Below are 26,532 nucleotides of genomic sequence, written 5' to 3'. Positions count from 1 at the left end.
TCCTCCTGCCACCACCTGCATGCGTGGTGGTGTAGGCTCGTAATCCCCGCGCTTGGGAGGCTGAGACAGGAGGATCGCACAGGTTCGAAGCCAGCCTCGGCTACTTAGTGAGGCTCTCAGCAACTTAGTGAGACCCTGTTTCCAAATAAAATAGAAAATAGGTCTGGGAGTGTAGCCCAGAGGTAGAAAGCCCCTGGGTTCCACCCCCAGGACTACCAAAAAAAAAAAAAAAAAAAAAGCAGCAGCTCTCAACAGATGGCTAAGGTTGTTGACTGCTCTCCCAGCCTATCTTCCTAAGCAGAATAGTAGTGAAGTTTTTTTTCAGCTGATTAAATGTACTTAGCTGATAAACCAAAATTCTTTAAAAAAAAAAAAAATTTAACCTTTGTGGAATCTAGACAGGATTATGTTTGTCCCAGAAACAAGTTTTGCTGTGAGTGGTTTTAGTGGACAAAAGTACGACACAGGGTTACAGTGGAATTTTTGTTTAAATTTTGTGAGAAACTCTAGTTGTCTTGTTTAATTTATATACATATGGATATGTTTGTTTTCAAAACCATGGAAGAATCTGTCCATGTTTTTACATGCAAATTGCCCCCTTAGCTGCTATGCAAACTCTATTAAAAGCCCTACCTGCTCAAAGAGTTAAAACATTTTTGAAATTTTCAGGGACAACCTGTAGACACAAGCACTTTCTCTACCTTTTTGTATCTAACTTGTTTTTGGACATTTACATGGAATTTCATTCTTATTTTCACTGGTTATAAGCTATTCATTGTACATACTATTTCAAGTATCCAAATATCCAGCAAACGTTTCCTTGTAGCGTCCGTCTACTGTAGACGCTACCGGTGAGATGGCTGGGCAGCAAGCCAAAGGTCTTTTTTAATCCCTAATGAATAAGTGAGGTCCAGATCTCTGGTCTCAAAGCAAATTGCTCTGGTCAAATTTTAATATCTATGTAATACAAAGAGGCTAAATTTAAATTTGGGATTCTGCACTGACTAATTGAATGTGGCTGTTGTCCTATTATTTCTCTATCAGGTACTGTACCGCAGGATGGTATTCTCCTGGAGTCTCATCTTTCAGTTAAATTTTAGTTGTTATTTTTCCCTCTGAAGATGAAAGGAGAGAGATTGGCCATCTCCCACCATTCTTTTTGTTTTTCTTTGCCCCTATTTTAATTGCTTGGTAATCTAGAATTATTTTCTTTTACCCATATACTGCCTTTAAAAGTAGCATGCCGGGCGTGGTGGCGCAGGCTTGTAATCCCTGCGCTTGGGAGGCGGAGACAGGAGGATCGCGCTGGCTCAAGAGACCCTGTTTCTAAATAAAAGTATAAAACAGTTCTGGGAGTATAGCCCGGAGGCAGAAGGGTTCCATCCCCAGTACCACCAAAAAAGAAAAAAAAGCCAATAGCATCAGTCTGCCCTCCGCCTCTTTTAAAGCTGTACTGTTCACCATGTTGGGTCCGCATACATTTAACAAATGTATAATGATAGACAGTTGAGGAAGCGTGCTCCATGTCGAGACTGTTTTTAGCAATATAGTTATTCCTGTGCTGTAATGACATTGACTGAATTTATTAACTCAAGTAACAGACTGAAGTGGCTGGTCCAAAGCCCCTTCTCTAAGAAACCGAACACACCTGGCAGCTCAGTGATAGAAGTTTGTTCTATTAAAGGATAGAATCTCAGCCAGACAAGTTGGCTCACACCTGCAATCCCAGTACCTGGAAGGCTGAGACGGGAGGACCGCAGGTCCCAGGCAGGTCTCAACAATTTAGCAAGACCCTCAGAACCTTAGACACCATTTCAAAATATTTTTTTTAAAGAGCTGGGCCTGGTGGTGCACACCTATAATCCCAGTACTGGGGGGTCTGAGACAGGAGAATTGCAGTTTTGCAGTCAGCCTCAGCAACTGAGTGAGACTGTTTAAAAAAAAAAAATAGTGCTGAGGGTGTAGCTTAGAGGTAGAATGCCCCTGGGTTCCATCTGCAGTACCCCCCCCCACACACACACACTGATTTTTGTTTTTGTTGTTATTTTGGTGGTACTGGGGTGGAACCCAGAGGCTTTCTACCTCCGGGCTATACTCCCAGACCTATTTTCTATTTTATTTGGAAACAGGGTCTCACTAAGTTGCTGAGAGCCTCACTAAGTAGCTGAGGCTGGCTTCGAACCTGCGCAATCCTCCTGTCTCAGACTCCCAAGTACAGGGATTGCAAGCGTGCACCACCACGCCCGGCCTGATTTTTTTTTTTTTTTTAAGGTTGGTGGGTATAACTCAGAATGCCCCTGGGTTAAATTCTAGTACCAAAAAAAGAATTTCAAGTTAGGGTCAATGTACAGTCAAGAGATACAGAGCACATCTGTCTTCTTTCTCTTTCTGATGCTGGCTAGAGGGCTAGCTAAGAATGGTGGCTGTTATTAGCTGTGTGGGGTGCTGGGGATGGAGCCCAGTGCCTCAGACGTGCCGAGCCTGAGCTCTGCCACTGCCCTTCTTTTACTGCAAAACACAGACTTGAGTTTAATCTCTTGACGCTTCTGCTCTTCCCACTTATGATGACGAGACCAAAGCATATTCTAGCTTTAGTAGTGAGTCCACATTTAATGTGACGCATAAATATGCCTTTGTAAGTAATGCTTGCTCTCCAATGGCCGTGTGAACTGTAGTCTTTGAATTGCCCCACTTAAAATAGATCTGGAGCCGAGAGCTGTGGCCCAAGCCACTAGGTTCCATCCCCAGTACCGCCAAAAGGGAAAAAAAAAAACTCAAAAGCTTGTAATATAGAGATGATACATATTACATTGTAAGACTAGGAATGATGGTTAGATTTCTATTTTTCCCCCAGTGCTATGAATTGAACCCAGAGGCACTCTACCTCTGACCACATCTCAGCCCTTTTTCATTTTGAGGTAATCTCACCAAACTTGGGGTCCTCCTGCCTCAGCCTCCCAAGTGATTGGGTGGCAGGCTTGCACCCCGCGCCAGAGTGCTCTCGTTCTGAGTCCTCTTAAGATCCTCTCGGCTCTGCCTTGTCTCAGCTTGTGCCCTTGACATGGCATTCGAGGCTGGCGAGTCCCTCTATCCCAGGCATAGATGTCCCGTCAGAGCCAATTGTCCGTCACTTCTCCCAAAGTGGTAGAACTCTCTCGCAAATACACAAAAGGTTCTTTGGGGGCCTTGGAGAGTCTGAAGACTGCAAGGCTGGTTAATGACATACTGATTCATAACTCTCATCTAACACGCAAATTATTTTTTTGTGGTACTGGGGACGGAACCCAGGAGCCTTCAACCTCTGGGCTAAACTCCCAGGCGTGGGGATTACAAGCGTGCGCCACCACGCCCGGCTATTTTTTTTATTTTGAAACAGGGTTTCGCTCAAGTCCTAAAGGGCTCACTAAGTGGCTGAGACTGGCTGCAAACCTGTGGCCCTCCTACCTCAGCCTCGCGGGTAGCTGGGATTACAGGTGTGCACCACCACGCCCGGCTCGGGCATTTTGAAGTATCCAAAAGAAACTTTCAGCTTTCAAGTATCATATAATCCATTATTTTCAATCATCCCATGCCATCTCTATCAATCTATGGTTAAGTAATTAATCACTTCATATTTTTACCAAAGTATATTCCCAGTTCTGCTTCTCTGATCTAGCAAACTAGAAAATGTTTAAAGGATGCTTGGACTTTGATCTGTGTCAATACAGAAGGATTCAAGCACATTTAAATAGGTTGGCCAGCACGTGTAATTTTTTTTTTTAATGAAAAACTAGCCTTTAGTTTGGGAACGAGAACAGTGTACAGTGTCTTTAGTATAGTCAGTCAGAACCAAACTTAAGCTGTATTGCTGAAGTGGGCCATTGGGAAAGTCTTCTAATGCTTCTTCCAGGTGTAAACTGCAAAGCTAACTATATTTTCATCGGCCTTTTATTTAAATTTTGCTAACCCATTCATGACCACTTAAGCATCTTGTTTGCTACGAGTCCCACACACTGATGGATGGAGCATTTCTCCATTAGTATTCGAGCAAATTGAAGATATTCAAAACTTAACAAAGTCATACTTATTCTAGAACATGCTCCCATTCAGTGAAAAGGGCACCTGAAGAAATTAGGAGATGGGGCCGGGCGTGGTGGCGCACACTTGTAATCCCAGCATGCTCAGGAGGCTGAGACAGGACGATCACGGTTCGCGGCCAGCCTCGGCTACTTAGGCCTTTTGCAACTCAGTGAGACCCTGTTTCAAAATAATAAAAGACTAAAAAATAGGGCTGGGGGTGCAGTTTGAAGGTAGAATGCCCCTGGGTTCCATCCCCAGTACTGGAAAAAAGAAAAATAGGGCTGGGGACAGAGCGCAGAGGTAGAATGCCCCGGCTTTCATCCTCAGTACTGCAAAATAAAGTGTCCTGGCAGTAGCATCCCTGTCCCTGCCCATCTGGCCTCGGCTGGTCTGGTCACTAGGCTCAGCTCTCCGGGCCACACACACTTCCATCCCCTTTGTCTTCAAGTGTCCTGCAGTTGTGCAAAAAGATTAGGTCACACCCTGGTGTCTTGACCTTTACCTTAAACCTGCCCTTTGACAATCAGGTGCTAATGATTGTATTTTCTTAAAAACCAGCACATGAGTATTATACAGGCGTCTGTCCCTCTGGTTAGAAGAAATGCTTTCCTGTTCTCAGTCCTGACTGCGTGGCTGTCACCTGGGTCTTTGCACCTCGGTGTTGTGAGTTAGAATTTGGAAGAGCGGAAATGATTTGAGCTAAGTTCCGGGTTCGCCCCGTCCCCCGTCCCCGCGGTCTCCTCGCCGCGCAGGCCTGCCTTTCTCCTAGAACCGGGCTCAGGTTTTCCTCTCACGCAGGAAGCGGGTGTTCTGTTTACAGTGTGTTGACGAGTTCGATGTCCGAAGACCTTAGTGCCCTAAGAATCAACTTCCATCTTGGTACCAGCCCTGAGGTCTTCCAGAAGACAGTGTGGGGAAGACCTGCCTGAAAGGCCTGCTGGCTCCTCTTGGGTGACACCCCTGTCCACTTGGACGCGTTCTTTCCTGCACCACTTTCATATTTGTGAGGCATAAACACTTAGCTAGAATAATATTGTACTTCTAGCAGTAATTAAAAGTATGTGATAATCTAGTATTTTCTTTTGGAAACCTGTATTTAAACAAGACTTCTTTTTAAGTCTTGTTTAAAATTCGACTCTCAAATCTTCTGGGTACCAAATCAAAAGCCCACAGCATAAAAACAGGGCAGTATTTGTGTTCTTAATTTAAAAAAAAATAATAAAAAGCTTTATGAGTACTCTATAAATATAGATGCCTGGACAACACTGGCCCTTGAGTTGCACATCAGTATATAGCATTGTACATTACAATGGAAATTTGTAACTTAAGGGTATTATATATATATATATATATACATACATACCTTTGTAACCTTTATACTGTAAATAAAAAATTGCTTTTAGACTTGTATTTTTATTTTTTAAATGTTGAAATAGTTTCAAGCCTACATGAAAGTTTCACAAACAGTACAAAGAACTGTATCCCCTTCACCAGAATTTTCCAATTATGAACATTTTTCACATTCCTATTACCCTGACTTCTCTTCCTGACATGAGGCTCTTGTCACGTTAAGATTCTCTAGTGTGAGCTGGGTGTGGTGGGCACACACCACACACACGGACACTCCCTGGCTGCTCCTACCTGGCCTCCCAGTCAGGAGGCCGACGGCACAGCACTGCTCAGCTGCTCCTAGACCCGCCCGTGCGATGCCAGCCCCCCACGGCGCCGCCCTTTGCTTCTGAGCAGGCCCCTCCAGCACACGTGATGCCAGGGCGTCTCCAACATGGGGCTCTCCTTGTGCAGCGCGGTCCTGCACCTGCCCCGCGCAGACTCACCTGGGACCAGACTGGCCCATGCGTTCCTGGCAGAAATCCCACAGGAGTGGTGCCGTGTCCCCAGTCTCATGCAGTGCTCCCCCCTTTTTTGTGATACTGGGGATGGGACCCAGGGCATTCTATCTCCGTTTTTTTGTTTTTGTTTGTTTTTTGCAGGTCTGGGGATGGAATCCAGGGGCATTGGACCTCTGAGCTACACCCCCTGCCCTATTTTTTATTCTTTACTTTGAAGCCGGGTCTCACTGAGTTGCAAAGGGCCTCACTAAGTAGCTGAAGCTGCCCACGAACCACGATCCTCCAGTCTCAGCCTCCCGAATGCTGGGATTACAAGCGTGCCCGCCACGCCCGGCTTATTATTCTTTATTTTGAAGCCGGGTCTCACTACACTGTGGAGGCCTCGCCAAGTAGCTGAGGATGTATCTCCCTTGTGTTTAATCTTTATTTTGAATCTCACTGAGTTGCCTAAGTAGCTGAGGCTGGCTGAGAACCTGAGGTCCTCCTGTCTCAGCCTCCCAAGCACAGGGATTACAGCACGCACCACTATCCCTGGCTGATTGTCCTTATAACGCATCCCCATCCTTCAATTAAAAAAAAAAAAAATTGGCCTTTCTTTCACACAGCCCTGAGGATTCCCAATGTAGAGTGATAGGGAAACCAAGGCCTGGGTACTTGAGCTTTTTACAACAGTGGGAACGTGCACGGGTGTGTACACACACACTTCTACCTTTAGACGTGTCTATCACACATTTAGCCACCATGGTTCACACTGATGCTTCTAAGTAAGGACTCTCGTTCCCCTTCCTACGTTGATGTATCCCTTCCCGGTGAGCAACGCGACTCCCCTTAGTCTCGGTGCATTTATTTGCTTGATGTACCTGCCCGCCAACCACTGCGCCCGCCTCTTCCACTTCCTCATTCCTTCACCCCTCGTCCACGTGTGTCAGCCTCGGCGGCATTAGGTACGCCTGTCCCCTCTCTCCTTGCTGAGACTTCTCCAGCCCCTTCAAAGCTACCTCCACCACTTCATGGAGCCCTCAGCAACCTAGTGAGACCCTATTTCCAAATAAAACTGGGCAGGGGGTAGCTTGGAGGTAGAATGCCTCTGGGTTCAATCACCGTGCCAAAAAGAAAAAAGAATAAAAGACCCATTCCGGGCGTGGTGGTGCACGCTTGTAATCTCAGCATTCGGGAGGCTGAGACAGGAGAATCGCAGTTTGCAGACATCCTCAAACTACTTAGGCCCTTTGCAATTCAGTGAGACCCTGTTTCAATAATAAGGAATTAAAAAAAAAAAAAAAAAGGCCACAACTCTGCACAACTCTGGCTGTCCCGCCTCTCCACCATCTGTCTCTGAGCTGCTTTTGCAGGCTCAGCCTCTGCTTAGTCAGTACCCACAAAGTGCTGTCCTAGGCACTCCTCACCCTGCTCTGTACCCCTCACACAGGTCCCATTCCTGCCTGTGTCCAGATGTGCCCAGATGTGGATCTCCAGCCCTCATCTTCCTGCTGAGCACCATAGACATCTATCTCCAACTGGTGATGTTTTCATAAGGGTATATCAAAGGCATCTCTAACTCATCTTCCTTACTCCCTGCCCAAAGCCCGTCTTCGTCCAGTATTCCCACGGTCCAGATGCTGAAGCCAGAGGTGTCTTGTCCCCACCGACCCCTCCCCACACCCCACGCCCCACACCCAGTCCATTTGCAAGCTCCTAGGATTTCTCCTCAAAAGGTGTCTCTCTGCGGCCCTCCCAGCTTCCCTCTCCCTTGGACTACGGCAATAGCTTCACACTACAATAGCCACCCATCCTGCAATCTTTCTTCTATATTAGGGTTACCATCATCTCTCTAAAATGAACAAATAGCCGGGCGTGGTGGCGCACGCTTGTAATCCCAGCATTCGGAGGCTAAGACAGGAGGATCATGGTTCGAGGACAGCCTCAGCTACTTAGTGAGGTCCTTTGCAACTCAGTGAGACCCCATTTCATAATAAAGGATAAAAAATAGGGCTGGGGGTGTAGCTCGGAGGTCAAATGCCCCTGAGTTCCATCCCCAGTACCACAAAAAAAAGTGTCCCATGATTTTTGTGTGTGTGTGTGGGTCTGGGGATGGAACCCAGGGCCATTTGACCTCCAAACTACACCCCCAGCCCTATTTTTTATTCTTTTTTTGTTGTTGTTGGTACTGGGGATGGAACCAACCCTTCTACCTCTAAGGCTATATTCCCAGACCTATTTTATATTTTTTATTTGGAAACAGGATCTCTTAAGCCAGAAAATGGCACTATCCTTCTGTCGCCACCTCCCAAGCACGGGGATTACAAGTGTGCGCCACCATGCCCGGTTCTTTTATTCTTTATTTTGACACAGGGTCTCACTAAGTAGCTGAGGCTGTCCGCGAACCATGATCCTCCAGTCTCAGCCTCCCAAATGCTGGATTACAAGCATGGGCCACCATGCCTGGCTGGCCCCATGATTCTTAAGAACCTTCCCCTTTTTTGATACTGAGGATTGAACCGAGGGATATTCTATATATATGAGCTACAACCCCAGCCCTATTTATTATTAATTTTTGTGGTACTAGGGATTGAACTCAGGGGCATTTTGCCTCCAAGCTTCACCCCCAGCCCGATTTTTTTTTTTTTTTCAGGTCTGGGAACCCAGGGGCATTTGACCTCCGAGCTACACCCCCTGGCCTGTTTTTTATTCTTTATTTTGAAACAGGGTCTCACTAAATTACAGAAGGTCTCACTCTATAGCTGAGGCTGCCCGCGAACCGCGATCCCCTTGTCTCAGCCTCCCAAATGCTGAGATTACAAGTGTGAGCTACTACGCCCAACTCTTTGGTATTTTATTTATTTGTGTGTGTGTGTGTGGTACTGGGGGTGGAACTTAGGGGATTTTCTACCTCCAGGCTACACCCCAGCACTATTTTATACTTTATTTGGAAACAGGGTCTCACTAAGTTGCTGAGAGCCTCACTAAGTAGCCGAGGCTGGCATCAAACCTGTGAGATCCTCCTGTCTCAGCCTCCCAAGCACTGGGATTACAAGCATGAGCCTGGCCTTTTAGTCTTTCTTTTGAAACGGTCTCACTGAGGTGCAAAAGGCCTCACTAAGTAGCTGAGGCTGTCCGTGAACTGCGATCCTCCTGTCTCAGCCTCCCAAATGCTGGGCTTACAAGTGTGCGCCATCACGCCCAGCTCGTTGGACACTTTTTTTTTTTGCAAGTCTGGGGATGGAACCCAGGGGCATTCAACCTCCGAGCTACACCCCCTGCCCTATTTTTAATTCTTTATTTTAAAACCGGGTCTCACTGAGTTGCAGAGGGCCTCACTAAGTAGCTGAGGCTGTCTGCGAACCGCGATCCTCCGGTCTCAGCCTCCCAAATGCTGGGATTACAAGCGTGCGCCACCACGCCTGGCTTCTTTGGACACTTCTAACAAGTACCTGTCCAAGACAGGGCTCAGAGAAGGCTCTCAATTGAAGCAGAGGTTTGAGAGATGAGGGAACGTATATTCCAGATGGTGAAACCGCTTGTGAGAAGGCCCAGGTCACTGGTTGAGAACCTGGAAGATTCAAGTAGATAGAGAGGATGGGAACGGTCTACTGTGGGCAGAGGCTGGGAGACCAGCCAGGGCAAGGACATCTGACGGTGGAAGAGGGTTTAAGCTGAGTGTGATCGCATACACCTCCAATTCCAGTACTTGGGAGGCTGAGATAAGAGGATTGCAGGTTCCAGGACAACCTCACCCGTTTAGGGAGGCCCTCAACAATAACTTAGCAAATCCTAGTTTTAAAATAATAAATAGGGAGCTGGGCGTGGTGGCGCACGCTTGTAATCCCTGCGCTTGGGAGGAGGAGACAGGAGGATCGCGCAGGTTCTAAGCCAGCCGTGCTGGCTTAAGAGACCCTGTTTCCAAATAAAAAAATATAAAAAATAGGTCTGGGAGTGTAGCCCAGAGGTAGAAGGGCTTCCAGGAAACCCAGTGCCACCAAAAAATAATAAATAATAATGTTAATAATAATAATAATAACAACAACAACAATAATAAATAGGGAGCCAGGCGTGGTGGTACACACTTGTAATCCCAATACTTGCAAGGCTGAGACAGAAGGATCACAGGTTTGTGACCAGCCTCAGCAGCTTGTGAGGCCCTCTACAACTTAGACCCTGTTTCAAAATAAAGAATAAAGCTCTTGGGAGGCTGAGACAGGAGGATTGCACAGGTTTGAAGCCAGCCTCAGCAATTTAGTGAGACCCTGTTTCCAAATAAAGTATAAAATAGGTCTGGGAGTATAGCCTGGAGGTAGAAAAGCCCCTAGGTTCCACTCCCAGCACCACACACACAAAAAAAAATGAATAAAATCGGGCTGGGTGAGCCGGGCGTGGTGGCGCACGCTTGTAATCCCAGCATTTGGGAGGCTGAGACTGGAGGATCGTGGTTCAAGAACACCCTCAGATACTTAGTGAGGCCGCTATGTAGTGAGGCCTTCCGTAACTTAGACCCTGTTTCAAAATAAAGAATAAAAAACAGGGCAAGGGGTGTAGCTTGGAGGTTGAATGCCCCTGGGTCCCACAACCACAAAAAATAAAATAAAATAAAATAGGGATGTAGCTCAGAGGTAGGACGCCCCTGGGCATTCCTATCTCCAGTACCACAAAATAATAATAATAATAATAATAATAATAATAATAATAATAACAACAACAACAACAACAACAACAACAACAACAACATAGGGCTGGGAGAGGTAGAATGCCCCTGGGTTCAATCCTCAGTACCACAAAAAAAAAAAAAAAAAAAAAAAATAGGGCTGGGGCTGGGTGTGGTGGTGCACTCTTGTAATCCCAGCATTCCTGAGACTGAGACAGGAGGATCGCGGTTCATGGACAGCCTCAGCTACTTAATGAGGCCCTTTGCAACTCAGTGAGACCATGTTTCAAAATAAAGAATAAAAAATAGGACTGGGAGTATAGCTCGGAGGTAGAATGCCCCTGGGTTCCATACCCAGTATCCATCCCCCCAAAAAAAACTAAAACTAAAAATAAAAATAAAAGTTTGGGTGAAGCTGGGAGGCAGAATGCCCCTGAGTTCCATCCCCAGTACTGCAATAAATAATAAATAAATAAATAAATAAATAAATAAATAAATAAAATAGGGCTGGGGGCATAGCTTTAAAGTAGAATAAATACCCCTGGATTCAGTCCACAATACCATATACACACACACAAAAAAAATTCTGTTTTAAGTCGGGCATGGTGGCGCAAGCTTGTAATTTCCACATTTGGAAGAGGCAGCGAAAATAGGTCTGGGAGTGTAGCCCAGAGGTAGAAGGGCTTCCAGGAACCCCAGTACCACCATAAAAAAAAAAAAGTTTTTTTTTTTTTTCTTTGGTGGTACTGGGGATTGAACCTAGAGGAGGCATTTCTACCTTGTGTGTGGTATTAGGGATGTAACCCAGGGGTCTTTTACTCCGGGCTATACTCTCAGACATTTCTTTTATATTTTGTTTGGAAACAGGTCTCACTAAGTTGCTGAGAGCCTCACTGAGTAGCTGAGGCTGGCTTCGAACCCGTGCGATCCTCCTGTCTCAGCCTCCCAAGTGCAGGGATTACAAGCGTGCGCCGCCGCGCCGCCCGGCTCCCCAGCCCGATTTTATTTCTCATTTGGAAACTTGATCTCACTAGATTGATGAGTTTTACTACTTGCCGAGGCTGTCTTTGAACCTGAGATTCTCCTGTCTCAGTCTCCCAAGTACTGAAAAATCTGGTTTTAGACAGCGCCATCTGCATAACAGTTATCAGAGATTAAGCCCCCCAATCAGGTGCTCCCTGTGTGTACATTGGCTGGCTCGTTCGTTCCCTTTAAAGCTAGACAAGGTGGGTACTAATGACCACATCCTATTAAACGGCAAGAAACCAAAGTTCTGGCAAATTGGGAAGCCGCTACTCTAGGGCAGTCCTGGACGCCCGGTCCCGGCCTGGCCCCGCCCGCCAGTGCCCCGCCCCAGCCGCCCGCCACGCCCAGCCCCCCCGCCCTGCTCGCCCCGCCCACCATGCCCCGCCCCTGATCGCCCCGCCCTCCAGGCCCCGCCCCGGCTCGCCCCGCCCTCCAGGGCCCCGCGCAGGCCCCGCCCGCCGCGCCCTCCAGGCCCCGCCCCAGCCCGTCCGCCCCGCCCACCAGGCCCCGCCCCTGCTCGCCCCGCCCTCCAGGCCCCGCCCCAGCCCGTCCGCCCCGCCCTCCAGGCCCCGCCCCGGCTCGCCCCGCCCTCCAGGCCCCGCCCCGGCTCGCCCCGCCCTCCAGCCAGGCCCCGCCCCAGCCCGTCCGCCCTCGGCCTGCGCGGCGCGGCGCCTGCAGTGCGGGCCGTGGCCGCCGGGGGGCGGGCGCGCGGCTCGGGCCCGGCCGCTCTGGCCGCGCGGCTCGGTAGCCTCCGACTCGGCCCCGGCTGCGAGCGGCCGCCCTGCCCGCGCCCAGCACCGACCCGCCGGGCTCCGCGCCGGACCCTGCGCCGCGGCTCCCGGGCCGGAGCGAGGCCGCCAGCAGCGCCGCGGGGTGGGCGGACCAGGAGATGAAATGACAACGTCAACCCTCCAGGTACCGGGGCTCGGCGCTGCGGGCGGCGAGGGCGGCGGGCCTGGGCGGCGGGGCGCTCCGGCCTCGCGCGCCTCCCCGGCGCCCGCCTTCCTCGCCGCCCGGGCCGCGGGTGGGGCCGCCGCTGACCTTGGACGCCCGGCCCCTCCGGACCAGGGCGACGCCCGGCCGGGCTTCCGAGCGGCCCGGAGCGCGCGGGAGCCGGGCGGGCCCTGGAGGAGGGTGGCCGGAGCCGCCGGGCGGGGGCCCTGGGGCGAGGACCAGGCCGGGAGCCGGGGAGCCCGAGGCCAGACCCCCGAGGCCGGACCCCAGCAGCCGGCTCGGGGGTCTCGCCGCGCCTCGGCCAGCGTAGGCGCGGGCTGCGAGCAGAGAAGGATTTTGAGTTTTTAACACGGCTGTATCACGCTGTAACTCACGCGCCATTCGAGTCACCCATTTAAAGGTACCACTCAGTGCTTTTAACTTATTCCTAGATTTCTGCAATCATCACCACGCTCACCTTTCAGGACATTTTCACCAACCCCAAAAGAAACCTTACGCCCTTTAACTGTCAGTCGCCAATCCCTCTGTCCATCCAAGCCCTAGGGTGCCGCTAATCCCACCTCTATTTCTCCCTCCCTTTCTCTCTCTCTCATTTGCCTGTTACCATATTATATAAAGGGAATAGTACTATTTGTGCGCCTTTGTGATTGACTTCTTTGGCATAACATGATGTTATAGGCTTTTACTTTTTTTTCCCCCCCGGGTCTGGAGATGGAACCCAGAGGCATTCGACCTCGGAGCTACACCCCCTGCCCTATTTTTTTATTCTTTATTTAAAACAGGGCCTAAGTAGCTGAGGCTGTCCGCGAACCTCGATCCTCCCAGACTCAGCCTCCCAAATGCTGGAATGCTGGGATTACAAGTGTGGGCCACCACGCCAGGCTAAGGCTTTTACATTTTTAAAAGGCTGGAAAAAAGAGACCATTTTCTGACTCGTGAAAATAATTTTGAGATTCAAATTTTGGAGCCTATAAATAAAGTTTTCTTGGAACACATCTCAGTTCATTCCATTACATAAAATCCGGCTGCTTTTGTGCTACAAAGGCAGAGATGAGAAGTTGCTACAGAGATTGTATGGCTGGCAGAACAAAAAATACCAGCTGGGCATGGTGGCACACATGCCTGTAATCCTAGTGTTTGGGAGGCTGAGACAGGAGGATCGCAGTTCAAGGACAGCCTCGGCAACTTAGGCCCTGTTCCAAAATAAAAAAAGCCTGCCTGGTGGTGCACGCTTGCAATCCCAGCCCTTGGGAGGCTGAGACAGGAGGATTGCAGGTTCAAAGCCCGACTCAGCAAGTTAGTGAGACCCTGTTTCCAAATAAAAAGTAGAATAGGGCTGGGAGTATAGCTCAGAGGCAGAATGGCCTTGAGTTTAGTCTTCAGTATCACACAAAACAACCTGAAATACTTGCTGTTGGGTTGTTTGCAGGGAAAGGCGCGGGCTCCGTCGGCACACCTTCGTTACTCTTCCTTTGCCACGCGTGTTACTAGAGCTGGCGGTGCTGGCAGTTTTATTTGTCACCTTGCCCTCCTGTTACACAAAGCTGTTTCTCACCACTGAACACAAGCCTCCTGCAGAAATCGAGCGCATTCTTAGGTGCATTCATAGTGGGTCTAGGGGAGAGGGATGGGCCTGCTGTACTGGAGGGGGGAGCGGAGCTCACCCCAAGTATTGTTCTGAGCCCCCACTTCACAGGACAGGCCTAACGAGGAGCAGTTAGAGCGCAAAGCTCCAGGAACTGGGGGGTTCGTTCTGGAGAAGAGAAGCCACAGGCAGAGGAGCGCCATCCTGTGTCTTAGCAGAAGGGCCGGAGAGAGCAGAGAGGTGGGATTTGTGTGAGCTGATGGGCCTGGCAGTCGGCTGAGCAGGCAGTGGAGAAGCCCTATTAGTCAACACCCTTCCTGTCTCTTCAGTCTAGTGACTTCTGTTACTACCTGCCAGGCCCTCCTCACACAGTTTCGTAGCATGCTTTCCCCTTTTTTTTTTTTTTTAAGTACTGGAGATGGAACCCAAGGGCTTTCTACCTCCGGGCTATACTCCCAGACCTTTTTTATATTTTATTTGGAAACAGGGTCTCACTAAGTTGCTGAGAGCCTCACTAAGTAGCTGAGGCTGGCTTCAAACCTGTGCGATCCTCCTGTCTCAGCCTCCCAAGCGCTGGCATGCGCCACCACACCCGGCTTTTTCTTTTTTCTTTTCTTTTTTCTTTTTTTTTGCGGGTCTGGGGATGGAACCCAGGGGCATTCTACCTTTGAGCTACACCCCCTGCGCTATTTTTTATTCTTTTTTTTTTTTTTTGTATGTGTGGTACTGGGGGTGGAACCCAGGGGCTTTCTACCTCCAGGCTATACTCCCAGACCTATTTTCTATTTTATTTGGAAACAGGGTCTCCTGTTTTAGCTTTTCAAGAATACAAGCATGCACCACCACACCCGGCCTGTTTTTTTTTTGGTGGGTCTGGGAATGGAACCCAGGGGGCATTTGACCTCCAAGCTACACCCTTTGCCCTGTTTTTTATTCTTTATTTTGAAACAGGGTCTCACTAAGTTGCAGAGGGCCTAAGTAGCTGAGGCTGTCCACGAACCGTTATCCTCCCGTCTCAGCTTCCCAAATGCTGGGATTACAAGCGTGCGCCACCACACCCGGCTCTATTATTTATTTGGAAACAAGGTCTCACTACATTTTCTTTTTTTGGTGGTAGGGGTTCTTGGAAACCCTTCTAACTCCGGGCTACACTCCCAGACCTATTTTATATTTTTATTTGGAAACAGGGTCTCTTAAGCCAGCGCGGCTGGCTTCCAACCTGCGCGATCCTCCTGTCTCCGCCTCCCAAGCGCGGGGATGACAAGCGTGCGCCACTGCGCCCAAATCTGAGACTACTGATCACCTTGGTCCTGCCAAGATCAGGTGGCAATGTTATTGTTTGCTGAGGCTGAATCTGGGTCTGTGGTGGGATCTGCCTGCCAGGTGACTGGCGTCACACCAAGTGGAGAATTCTGGCTGGGCTTGTGGGCTGGGGAAGCTGCAGTTTCTAAAATTGGATGTGTAGGTGCTTCCAGTTCATCCAAAGCACAGGCCCATAGGACTTAGGAGATTTCCCAAGACATCACTCAACTCCGAGTTAGAAGGTCCAGGGAGCTAGACCTGGTGGTGCACACCTGTTATACTTGGGAGGCTGAGACAAGAGGATTGCAGGTTCAAGGCCGGCCTTAGCAACTTACTGAGACCGTTTCCAAATAATAATAATAATAATAATAATAATAATAATAATAATAATAATGCCAGGCATCGTGTCATATGCTTGTAATCCCAGTACTTTGGGGGCCGAGACAGGAGGATCACAGGTTCAAAGCCAGCCTCAGCAACGTAGTGAGGCTCTCAGCAACTTAGCAAGATCCTATTTCCAAGTAAAAATAAAATAGTTCTGGGGGTTGTATCCTGGAGGTAGAAGACCCCTGGGTTCCATCCCCAGTACCCCCAACACACACAATTGGGGATGCGGCTCAAAGGTTCAATATTCAGCACCACAAATAAGGAGGGCTGAGGATATAGCTTGGAGGTCAAATATCCCTGGGTTTCATCCCCAGTACCACACACACAGAAAAAAGGAGTTCCAGGGGACAGTTCCTCTCAGTTGCAGCACGTATCTGCCTCTGGAGTGAGCGAGCACTTTCCTTCCTGGAGCTCTAGGCTTATGGAGCCATGTGGCTAAGCCCCTCCCAGGTGTCAACTCCAGGCAGCTGAGGAAAACTGTCTTCCCTTTCAGCCAGGAGGCGCGTTGACTAGTTGGCTAATAGAAGGGAGTAGAGGCATCTTGAAGCTTTCTCTGGGGTCCATGAAGGACTTCCATAGCTGGCTGAGCGCAGGGTCAGCTTCTCCCTGTGTCTGCTGTCACCAAGCTCTCGGCTCAGTCTGTCCTTCCAGGTTGTAGGCCAGGCTCCTGCTTGCTCAGCTCCAGAGTATGGCAGGGGAGTAGGAACTGTTGTGTATGAGCTCGGTTGTCTTTTTTTTTTTTTTTTTTTTTTGGCGGTAAAAGGGATGGAACCCAGGGACATTTTACCTCCCAGTGACACCCCCAGCCCTATTTTTTTAAATTTTGAAACAAGGTCTTACTGAGCTGCAAAGGGCCTCACTAAGTAGCTGAGGGTGCCCACAAACTGCGATCCTCCTGTCTCAGACTCCCAAATGCTGGGATTACCAGCGTGCGCCACCATGCCCAGCTTAAAGCTTCCTTTGAAGGCCTTTCTAGTTGGTATCAGGAAACTAGGGCGACATAATGGCCTGCAGCCAGTAAATCCACAGGCCTGGCACTGTCTGGTCATATCTCATCCTGTTGCTTGTGACCCCAAGGGCTTTCTGGATCTTCTGGGAAGCCCTGAGCTGCTTGCTTTGCCTTCCCAGAAAGCCATTGATCTGGTGACAAAAGCCACAGAAGAGGACAAAGCCAAGAACTACGAGGAGGCTCTCCGGCTCTACCAGCATGCGGTGGAGTACTTCCTCCACGCCATCAAGTGTGAGTGGCTCTGGGGCCTTCCTGGCGGGGCAGGGCAGGGTGCAGAAAGAGGGCGCGCGGCTCACGGCCGCTCACTCTGCTCCCCTTGCAGATGAGGCTCAAAGTGACAAGGCCAAGGAGCGCATTCGAGCCAAGTGCGCGCAGTACCTAGACAGGGCGGAGAAGCTCAAGGATTATTTACGGAACAAAGAGAAGCACGGCAAGAAGCCAGTCAAAGAGAATCAGAGCGAGGGCAAGGGGTGAGTGTCCTCTGCGCATGCCTGGCCATCTTGCTCTGATGCCCGCATGCGTCTGCACCCTCCAAACCCGGACCCTCCTCAGAGTACCACCAGCAGCTGCTGTCAGGGCGGCTCTGCAGAGCACCCTCCAGGTACCCCGTACTCCCTGCAGAACAGCTGTGGGCGGTGGGGAGCCTGGCCTGGGGGTCAGAGCCTTGGACCTTGCCACCCAGCTGTCGGGTAGAATGCTGGCTCTGCCTCTGCGGTGTGGTGAGACCCTTTCTCCCCACGCTCGGCCTCGGCTTGGGAGGGGAGGATGATGGAACGCTTCTCCGTGTTGCTGTAAGGAAGGAGCAGATGAGGTGAAGCCTTAGCGGGAGCTTGGCATCATAAGCGCACAGCAAACATCATCTGCTGTCACAACCCATCGTCGTCTGATGGGAGATGCTGGGTTAGCCAGAGCACAGAGCAAGGCACGATGGAGTCCGTGCCTACTCCAGGGCCTCTGTCTGGGGCCCACCCACCACTGCCGGGCCATCAGCTGAGCACAATTGCCAGCGGCGTCCTGGAGACCAGGGGAGAACGCATGAGACAGGCAGGATGCTTGTACTCCCAGTAGTTGGGAAGCTGACTGGGAGGACTGTAGGTTTCCAGCCAGCCTCAGGTACTTGGGCCCTCTGCAACTTAGTGAGACCTTGTTTTATTTTTTTAATTTATTTTTTTGCGGGTCTGGGGATGGAACCCAGGGACATTGAATCTCCGAGCTACGCCCCCTGCCCTATTTTTTATTCTTTATTTTGAAACCGGGTCTCACTGAGTTGCAGAGGGCCTAAGTAGCTGAGACTGTCTGCAGACCGAGATCCTCCGATCTCAGCCTCCTGAATAGTAGGATTACAAGCGTGGGCCACCACGCCTGGTTTAGACCCTGTTTTAAAATAAAGAATAAAAGCCAGGCATGGTGGCGCATGCTTGTAATCCCCATGCATGGGAGGCTGAGACAGGAGGATCGCACGGGTTTGAAGCCAGCCTCAGCTACTTAGTGAAGCTCTCAGCAACTTAGTGAGACCCTGTTTCCAAAAAAATAGAAAATAGGTCTGGGAGTATAGCCCGGAGGTAGAAAGCCTCTGGGTTCCACCCCCAGTAGCACACACAAAAAAGGGTTGGAGGTAGCTCAGGGTAGACTGCCCTAGGTTCAGAAGCTTCAGCTCTTCTCAGTCCTTGCACCTGCTTTGGAGTCACGGCCACACACTCTGTGAGTTAGCAAAGGTTCCTGATGGCACCTTGGCTTGACCAACTGTTCCTTCAGTCCAGCCAAGGCAGCCCTGGGAGAGGGTAGATGTCCTTTTCTCCCCTGGGCGGGAGAGTGTCTGCTGGAGAAGAGCCTGTGGCTAATGTCACGAGGTACCTGCTTGCTGGTCCCTCTGCGGAGATGAGCAGGAAGCAGAGCCTCCCAGCCTCAGGGGCCAGCTTCTGAACTTCTGTCTCCCTTCCTAGCAGTGACAGTGACAGCGAAGGGGATAATCCTGAGAAAAAGAAGTTGCAGGAACAACTGATGGGTAAGTGCCCGAGGCCTGTGGTAGGGAGGATGCAGTGGGCCCTGGAGGGGGGCTTGCACCCATGGGTCAGCTCTGGGTCTGCCTCGTCGGGCCCTGTGGGGGGCCTGCACCCATGGGTCAGCTCTGGGTCTGCCTTGTCGGGCCCTGTGGGGGGCTCACACCCACGGGTCAGCTCCGGGTCTGCCTCCTCGGGCCCTGTGGGGGGCCTGCACCCACGGGTCAGCTCTGGGTCTGCCTCGTCGGGCCCTGTGGGGGGCCTGCACCCATGGGTCAGCTCTGGGTCTGCCTCTTCGGGCCCTGAGGGGGGCCTACACCCATGGGTCAGCTCTGGGTCTGCCTCGTCGGGCCCTGTGGGGGGCCTGCACCCATGGGTCAGCTCCGGGTCTGCCTCCTCGGGCCCTGTGGGGGGCCTGCACCCATGGGTCAGCTCTGGGTCTGCCTCCTCCTGCAGGTGCTGTTGTGATGGAGAAGCCCAACATTCGGTGGAGTGACGTGGCTGGGTTGGAGGGAGCCAAGGAGGCCCTCAAAGAAGCTGTCATTTTGCCAATTAAGTTTCCACACTTGTTCACAGGTAAGAGTGAGTCACTTGAGGCCCGGATGTAAAAATACCAGGCTTCGAGGGAGCCAGCATGGGGGAGATGGCCTTGGCTCCCTGAGCCCGCAGAGGAGAGGCCCTGGCCTAGCCATGTGACCTGTCAGGAGAGGCCCTGGGGCTGCTCATCTACTCCGTAGCTTCTTGTTGGCACCAAAAACACGTGTGCATCTGAGCATGGTGGCGCACACCTGTAATCCCAGTACCTTGGGAGGCTGAGACGGAGGATTATAGGTTCGAGGACAGCCTCATCAAGTAATGAGACTCATCAACCTAGTAAGACCCTGTTTCAAAAACAAAAATAAAATAGGGCTAGGGGTATAGCGCCATGCCTCAGGGTTCAATCCCCAATACCACAAAAAGGAAAGAAAAAACCAGGCATGGTGGTTTAAGCCGGGCATGGTGTTTGAGCTTGTTTGAGCCAGGCATGGTGGTACACACTTGTAATCCTTATACTTGGGAAGTTGAGACAGGAGGATCACAGGTTCGCAGCCAGCCTCAGCAACTTGGTGAGGCTCTCAGCAACGTAGCAAGACTCTGGCTCAAAATAAAAACTAAAATAGGAATGGGGTATAGCTCAGAGGTAGGATGCCCCTCAATTGAATCCCCAGTGCCATACACACACCACTTATATGTAACCAGAATTTTGAGTTAATCCTGGCAGGGTCAGGAACCAGTGCCAGCCAGTGTCACATGACAAAACCACAGGGTCATTAGCAAGGGCTGAGGGTGCAGCTCAGTGGTAGAGCCCTTGGCCACCTAAGCCTGGCTTCTCCCCGCAACACAAAACAAGCCAGACAAGGATGCATATCTGTAATCCCAGCACTTGGGAGGCTGAGACAGGAAAATTGCAGGTTTGAGGCTAGCCTCAGCAACTTAGATCCTTGGCAACTTAGTGAGGCCTTATTTCAGAATAAAAAGTAAAATAGGGCTGGAGGTGTAGCTCAGTCCCCAGTACAAAAAAGAAAAACCACAAGAAAAATCCAAAAGGAACAGACTCCCGTAGTTGTTCAGTCCCTTCGCTCTGTTGTTCTAGAAGCAGTTGTTTTATAGAACTTTCTCTTTCCTACTGTATTTACAGTGGCTAAAGACCCTGTGCTCTCTTGTTCTGTTGCCCCAATCAGGAAGCTTACTTGAGTTTACTCTTTATCGTAGGCAAGCGTACCCCTTGGCGAGGGATACTGCTCTTTGGACCCCCTGGCACAGGGAAATCCTACCTGGCCAAAGCCGTGGCAACAGAGGCCAACAACTCCACCTTCTTCTCTGTGTCCTCCTCAGATCTGATGTCTAAGTGGTTGGGGGAGAGCGAGAAGTAAGTCGGCCGCAGGCAGCTCCGGTGGGCCAGCCCCTGCCCCTGGGCCGCCTCCCTCCCAGAGGAGCTGCTTCCGTGATCAGGGAGAGTAGCCAGGAGCGAGGCTGCGAGCCACCCGAGTGGGAGGCTGTCCTGCGGGTCTGGAGGAGCCCGCGGGAGAGAGGGCGTGCGCAGGAGGGAAGGGAAGGGAGCTGGCTGTGACTGACAATCAGTGGAGTGTCCCCTGTTGGAGCATTTTATAAGGTTAGCTTGCTCCCCACGCTGACTCCCAGCTCACAGTTTTAGGAGAGAGATGTGCCCCGAGGCCAGGGCCGGGGCCGGGGCTCCTGTCACTGCGGCGCCCCTCAGCCTCCCCATGGGAAGGGCAAGGAAGTGGAAACCGGAAGCCTGAGTGGGCATGCTCGAGGACGCCCCGTCCTGACCCCTCCCGCCCTCACAGGCTGGTCAAGAACCTGTTCGAGCTGGCCAGACAGCACAAGCCCTCCATCATCTTCATCGACGAGGTTGATTCCCTCTGTGGCTCCAGAAACGAAAACGAGAGTGAGGCCGCCCGAAGGATCAAGACGGAGTTCTTGGTGCAGATGCAGGGTGCGTACCAGCCCCGGGCCCCGCTGGCTGGTCACGTCCCTAAGCCGTGGCAGTGGCCCGGCCGTCCTGGGTGAAGAGGCCATCGGCTCCTGGGGCCCGGGCCCTGGGCCAGACCAGAGCGAGGTCTGGGTGCAGATGGCCCTGCAGCGGTGGCACTGGGGTGGCTGCTGTGGAGGCTCAGAGGCCCCGCTTCTGACTGGCCCTTCCAAGCACCCACAGTCTACAGACTATCTCTCTTTCTCTGCAGGGGTAGGCAACAACAACGATGGGACTCTGGTTCTCGGTGCCACAAACATCCCCTGGGTGTTGGATTCGGCCATCAGGAGAAGGTGAGTCCACGGGAGGGCCAGGCTGCAGTCTCCTCCAGCTGTGGTCAGTGGTGGCCGGCCACGCAGAACTCCCTTCCCTGGAGCCCCCCCCCCCCAGGCTCACGTAGAGCAGAGCCCTGAGCAGAGGTGGCTTGAAGGCCACGGCGCCAGCAACGCCAGCCTGGAAAGGCCTCTCCTTTTGCTCTCCAAGCCGCGCCTTCCCTCACCTCCACCCTGTGACTGGCTCTCATTCCAGGTTTGAAAAGCGCATTTACATCCCATTGCCGGAGGAAGCTGCACGGGCCCAGATGTTCCGGCTGCATCTGGGGAGCACCCCCCACAGCCTCACAGAGGTCAACATCCAGGAGCTGGCCCGGAAGACAGAAGGCTACTCGGGCGCCGACATCAGCATCATTGTGCGCGACTCCCTCATGCAGCCTGTCAGGAAGGTGCAGTCCGCCACACACTTCAAGAAGGTAAGTGGCCCGCGATGGCCTCAGCAGTGTCACCGGGACGGAGGATCTCTGCTCTCTTTGACACTCTCCATCTCCTGGAGAACCAGGGCAAGTGCCAGGTGCGTCCTCTGGCTCCAGGGCGGGGGGACTACACCTGCCCGCCCCTCTCTGCAGCCCTGGCTTGCACGCTCCCGTTCCCAGGTGTGAGAAACCAAAAGATGGGGCGGTGACTTTCCAGCTTTGCTGCCCCTTAACCAGCACTGTGTTGCAGCAGGGTGGACACCAAGTAAATGCTTCGCAGAGTGCAAGATGGAGGCTGGGCTGGTGGCGCGCACCTACAATCCCAGCACTTGGGAGGCTGAGACAGGAGGATCACAGCTTGCGGACAGCCTCAGCTACTTAGTGAGGCCCTTTGCAACTCAGTGAGACCCTGTTTCAGAATAAAAAATCAGGCTGGGTGTGTAGCTCAGAGGTAGAATGCCCCTGGGTTCCATCCCCAGCCCCCCCAAAAAAATTTTGTTTTTGTTTTGACCAGGTGTGGTGGCACATGCTTGTAATCCCAGCACTTGGGAGGCTGAGACAGGAGGATCACAGCTTGCGGACAGCCTCAGCTACTTAGTGAGGCCCTTTGCAACTTAGTGAGACCCTGTTTCAGAATAAAAAATCAGGCTGGGTGTGTAGCTCAGAGGTAGAATGCCCCTGGGTTCCATCCCCAGCCCCCCCAAAAAAATTTTGTTTTTGTTTTGACCAGGTGTGGTGGCACATGCTTGTAATCCCAGTACTTGGGAGGCTGAGACAGAAGGACCACAGTTCTTGGCCAGCCTCAGCTACTTAGTGAAGCCAACTGCACTTAGTAAAACCCTGTTTCAAAATGAAGAATTAAAAGTAGGGTGCAGGATGTAGCTTAGAGATAGACTGCCATTGGGTTCCATCCTTAGTACCAAAAAAAAAAGTTTTCTTTTTAGTTGTGTGTAGTACTGGGTGTTAAACCTATGTGCAGCTCTCATTTTGAAACAGTCTCACACTACATTACAGAGGGGCTCACTAAGTAGCTGAGGCTGGCTGTGTACCTGTTACCTTCCTGTCTCAGCCTCCCAAGTACTGGGATTACAAATGTACAGCACCGTGTGTGTGTGTGTGTGTGTGTGTGTGTGTGTGTGTGTGTGTGTGGTACTGGGGATTTAACCCAGAGATATTATACCTCTGAGCAATACCACTAGCCCTTTTTATTTTTTATTTTGAAACAGTATCAGCAGGTCGGTAAGAATCCCATCACATTGCTGAGGCTGTCCTTGAACCTCCAGTCTTCCTGTCTTAGCTTCCCAAGTGCTGGGATTACATATATGTGCCACAAAAAAAAACAAAACAAAAAAAAAAAAAAAAAAAAAACAGGCATGGTGGCTCACTTGGGAGGCTAAAAGATAAGGATTGCAGATCCAAAGCCAGCCTCAGCAACTTGGTGAGACTGTTTCCAAATAAAAAATAGAGCCGGGCATGGTGGCGCACGCCTGTAATCCCAGCTTTCGGGAGGCGGAGACCAGAGGATCGCTGTCAGCAGCCAGCCTCAGCTACTTAGCGAGGCCCTTCGCAACTCAGTGAGACTCTGTTTCAAAATAAAGAATAGCCGGGCGTAGTGGCGCACACTTTTAATCCCCACACTTGGGAGGCGGAGACAGGAGGATCGCGCTGGTTTGGAGCCAGCCTTGCTGGCTTAAGAGACCCTATTTCCACATAAAAAAGTAAAAAAAAAATAGGTCTGGGAGTGTAGCCCGTGGGCATGTATCCCGGAGGTAGAAGGGCTTCTAGGAACCCCAGTACCACCAAGAAAGAAAGAAAAAGAAAGAAAGAAAGAAAGAGAAAGAAAGAAAGAGAAAGAAAGAAAGAAAAAGAAAAAAATAAATAGGGCTGGGGTGTAGCTTGGAGGTACAATGCCCCAGAGTTCCATCTCTGGTACTACAAAAATAAGTAAATACTAAATAAATAAAGCCAGGCATGGTGGTACATGTTTGTAATCCCAGCATTTGGGAGGCTGAGACAGGATGAGCATGGCTCACAGACAGCCTCAGATACTACTTAAGCCCTTTGTGACTCAGTAAGACCATGTTTCAAAATAAGGACTAAAAAAATAGGGCTGGGGGTGTAGCCCAGTACCACAAAAAATAAATAAAATAGGGCTGGCTGGGGATATAGCCCAGAGGTAGAAGGCCCCTGGGGGTCCTCCCCCAGTAACACACAGACATACCCACCCACCCCAGTATAGGCTGGGGATATACTTCTGTGGTAGAGCACCCTGTGTTTAATCCCCAATGCTGTATAAAACAATAATGGTAATAATCTAAGTTGTCCTCCTGTCTCCTGACACTGAGGGGCAGCCACGTCAACCTGTCAAACTTGGTTTCAGGTGTGCGGCCCTTCCCGCACCAACCCTAGCATCGTCATTGATGACCTCCTGACCCCGTGCTCACCAGGGGACCCAGGGGCCATCGAGATGACTTGGATGGATGTCCCTAGTGACAAACTCTTAGAGCCTGTGGTTTGCATGGTAAGTGGCCAGCTGGGAGAAAGGCCGTAGAACCCAGACAGTTGGGGGCCTGGGTCGGGGTGAAAGTAGCTTCCCTCCTGTGGCTGCGTAGCCCCTCTGCAGTGCAGCCCCTCTGCAGTGGCCTTTGTGGCTCTGGGGAGCTGAGGTCCTGCCATGACTAAGTGGGGGCCTGGACCAGAGGTGGCACCTTAGCACTGTGTGTTCTCCAGCAGGAAGAGTAAAGTGCAGATAATGTGAACCTGTGACTTCAAGGGCTTTCTTTGCTTATTTGGGCCAGAAGGAACGAACGTGTTAGTCTCGCGGGCGTGGATGTGCCGATGGGAGGCATGAGAGGTCGGATCTGTGCTGCCTCCCGGAGGAAGGGGTCCCCACCAGCGCAGATAAGCAGGGAGGTGTCCTGCAGGGGGCAGACCTGGCCACAGCAGAGCTGTGTATGGAGGGCCGGAACCCGGCCTGTCTCAGCAACAGCCCTTGTCTTTGCAGTCGGACATGCTCCGGTCTTTGGCCACCACCCGGCCTACAGTGAATGCAGATGACCTCCTGAAAGTGAAGAAATTCTCAGAGGACTTTGGACAGGAGAGTTGAGGGCTGCCTCCATGGGTGCGGCGAAGGCAGGAGGTGGCAGGGAAAATCCACAGTACTTCCCACGCGGGCGGCAGGCAGGACTCCAGGGCTTGTCCTGGTCTCTACTGCGCCCCCTGCACTGTGGCCCCCAGCCAGGGGGCAGGAAGGGCCTTGGCAGCTGCAGACACTCAGCCCACCGTGCTGGCGCACATGGACACTGGCTCCTCCTACTCCTCTCCTGGATGCTCACCAGCTCCTCTCCCTGCCCCACCATGTCTTCTTTGTTGAAACCTTTTTTGTTCCCCTAAATTAATGCTGCTTTGATTTCTGTCTTGTTTATAAATAAAAATAAAACCACCTGGAAGTGTCAAGGAGTGGGAGCAGACAGGCCCCAAACCCCTGCTCCTTCTGTGAGAACAGACTGAAGAGGAGCCCTTCCTGCCCTCCGGGTTGGCCTCCAGGCCCTGTATCCTCCTTGCTTCTGAGAGGAGAGGGTTTCTGTGAGCACAGAGCTATTTCAGTCTGGAGCGAAGGCAGCGGCAGGTCCTGGCTGCTGCCGCTTCCTGAGTGAGAACACAGCCCAGCCCGGCCCTGGGTCCCTGTCCTGGAGATGGTCTAATAAACCCTTCCGTCTGGAGGCCCTGGAGTGTGCTTGTCTTTCCCTGTCCGTCTGCACCAGTGGGTGATCAAAGGACCTGGACAGCTTTTCCTGTTGTCTGGCGTCCAGATCTCACAACTGGGAGGCACACATGGCCCGCAACTGCTGCGTTTGGTTTGCTGCCAACATTTAAAACCAGGAGTTGTTACCAAGGCCCTCTGCAACTTAGACCCTGTTCCCAAATAAAATTGGGCTGGGGTCTAGCTGAGAGGTAGAATGCCCCTGGGTTCAATCCCCAGTGTCACACATACAAAAAATAAAACCAGGAGTTGTAAAAATACGGATTTCAGGCTTCTGGAAGATTAGGTCAGGAACTGCTGGGCCTATATCCCTACCAGCTGCACGGAGCAGGGGCTGCCTAGTTTAGAAGGGCCCCCCTGTCCCCACTCACTGATGAGCTGGCAGTATTGGAGATGCTGTATGACAGCAAAAATAACAATGTTAGACAATTCACCTAGTTATTCTGGAGTTCCCTTACCTCTTGACAAAGTTCTGACACTTTTTTTGCTACTGGGGATGGAACCCAGGGGCATTCTACCTCCAAACTACACCCACAGCCCTATTTTTTCTTTATTTGGAAATAGGGTCTCACTGAGTTGCAAAGGGCCTAAGTAGTAGCTGAGGCTGGCTGCAAACTGCAATCTTCCTGTCTCGGCCTCCCAAATGCTGGGATTACAAGCGTGTGCCACCACTCCCA

At 51.3% G+C, this 26,532-nt stretch overlaps 1 protein-coding gene across 1 annotated transcript; it reads left to right on the top strand.

Annotated features, from left to right (window-relative positions):
- Positions 1–5,842: 5,842 nt before the first annotated feature.
- On the top strand, positions 5,843–25,198 carry VPS4A (vacuolar protein sorting 4 homolog A; the record flags this gene model as incomplete). The annotated part of the gene is made up of 13 exons (XM_080703482.1): positions 5,843–5,943; positions 7,339–7,429; positions 12,199–12,489; positions 16,931–17,042; positions 17,134–17,281; positions 18,755–18,816; positions 19,268–19,387; positions 20,564–20,720; positions 21,160–21,308; positions 21,556–21,637; positions 21,873–22,092; positions 24,473–24,613; positions 25,097–25,198. The coding sequence occupies 13 exons, from the start codon at positions 5,843–5,845 to the stop codon at positions 25,196–25,198; spliced, it is 1,776 nt and encodes a 591-aa protein (XP_080559608.1).
- Between the last annotated feature and the right edge of the window lie 1,334 nt (positions 25,199–26,532).

The sequence above is a fragment of the Muscardinus avellanarius genome (genome assembly GCF_963383645.1).
Source record: "Muscardinus avellanarius genome assembly, chromosome: 10".
NCBI classification, from domain to species: Eukaryota; Metazoa; Chordata; class Mammalia; order Rodentia; family Gliridae; genus Muscardinus; species Muscardinus avellanarius.
The sequence above is the reverse complement of the archived record's forward strand: the minus strand, read 5'-3'. Positions and strand labels throughout refer to the sequence as shown.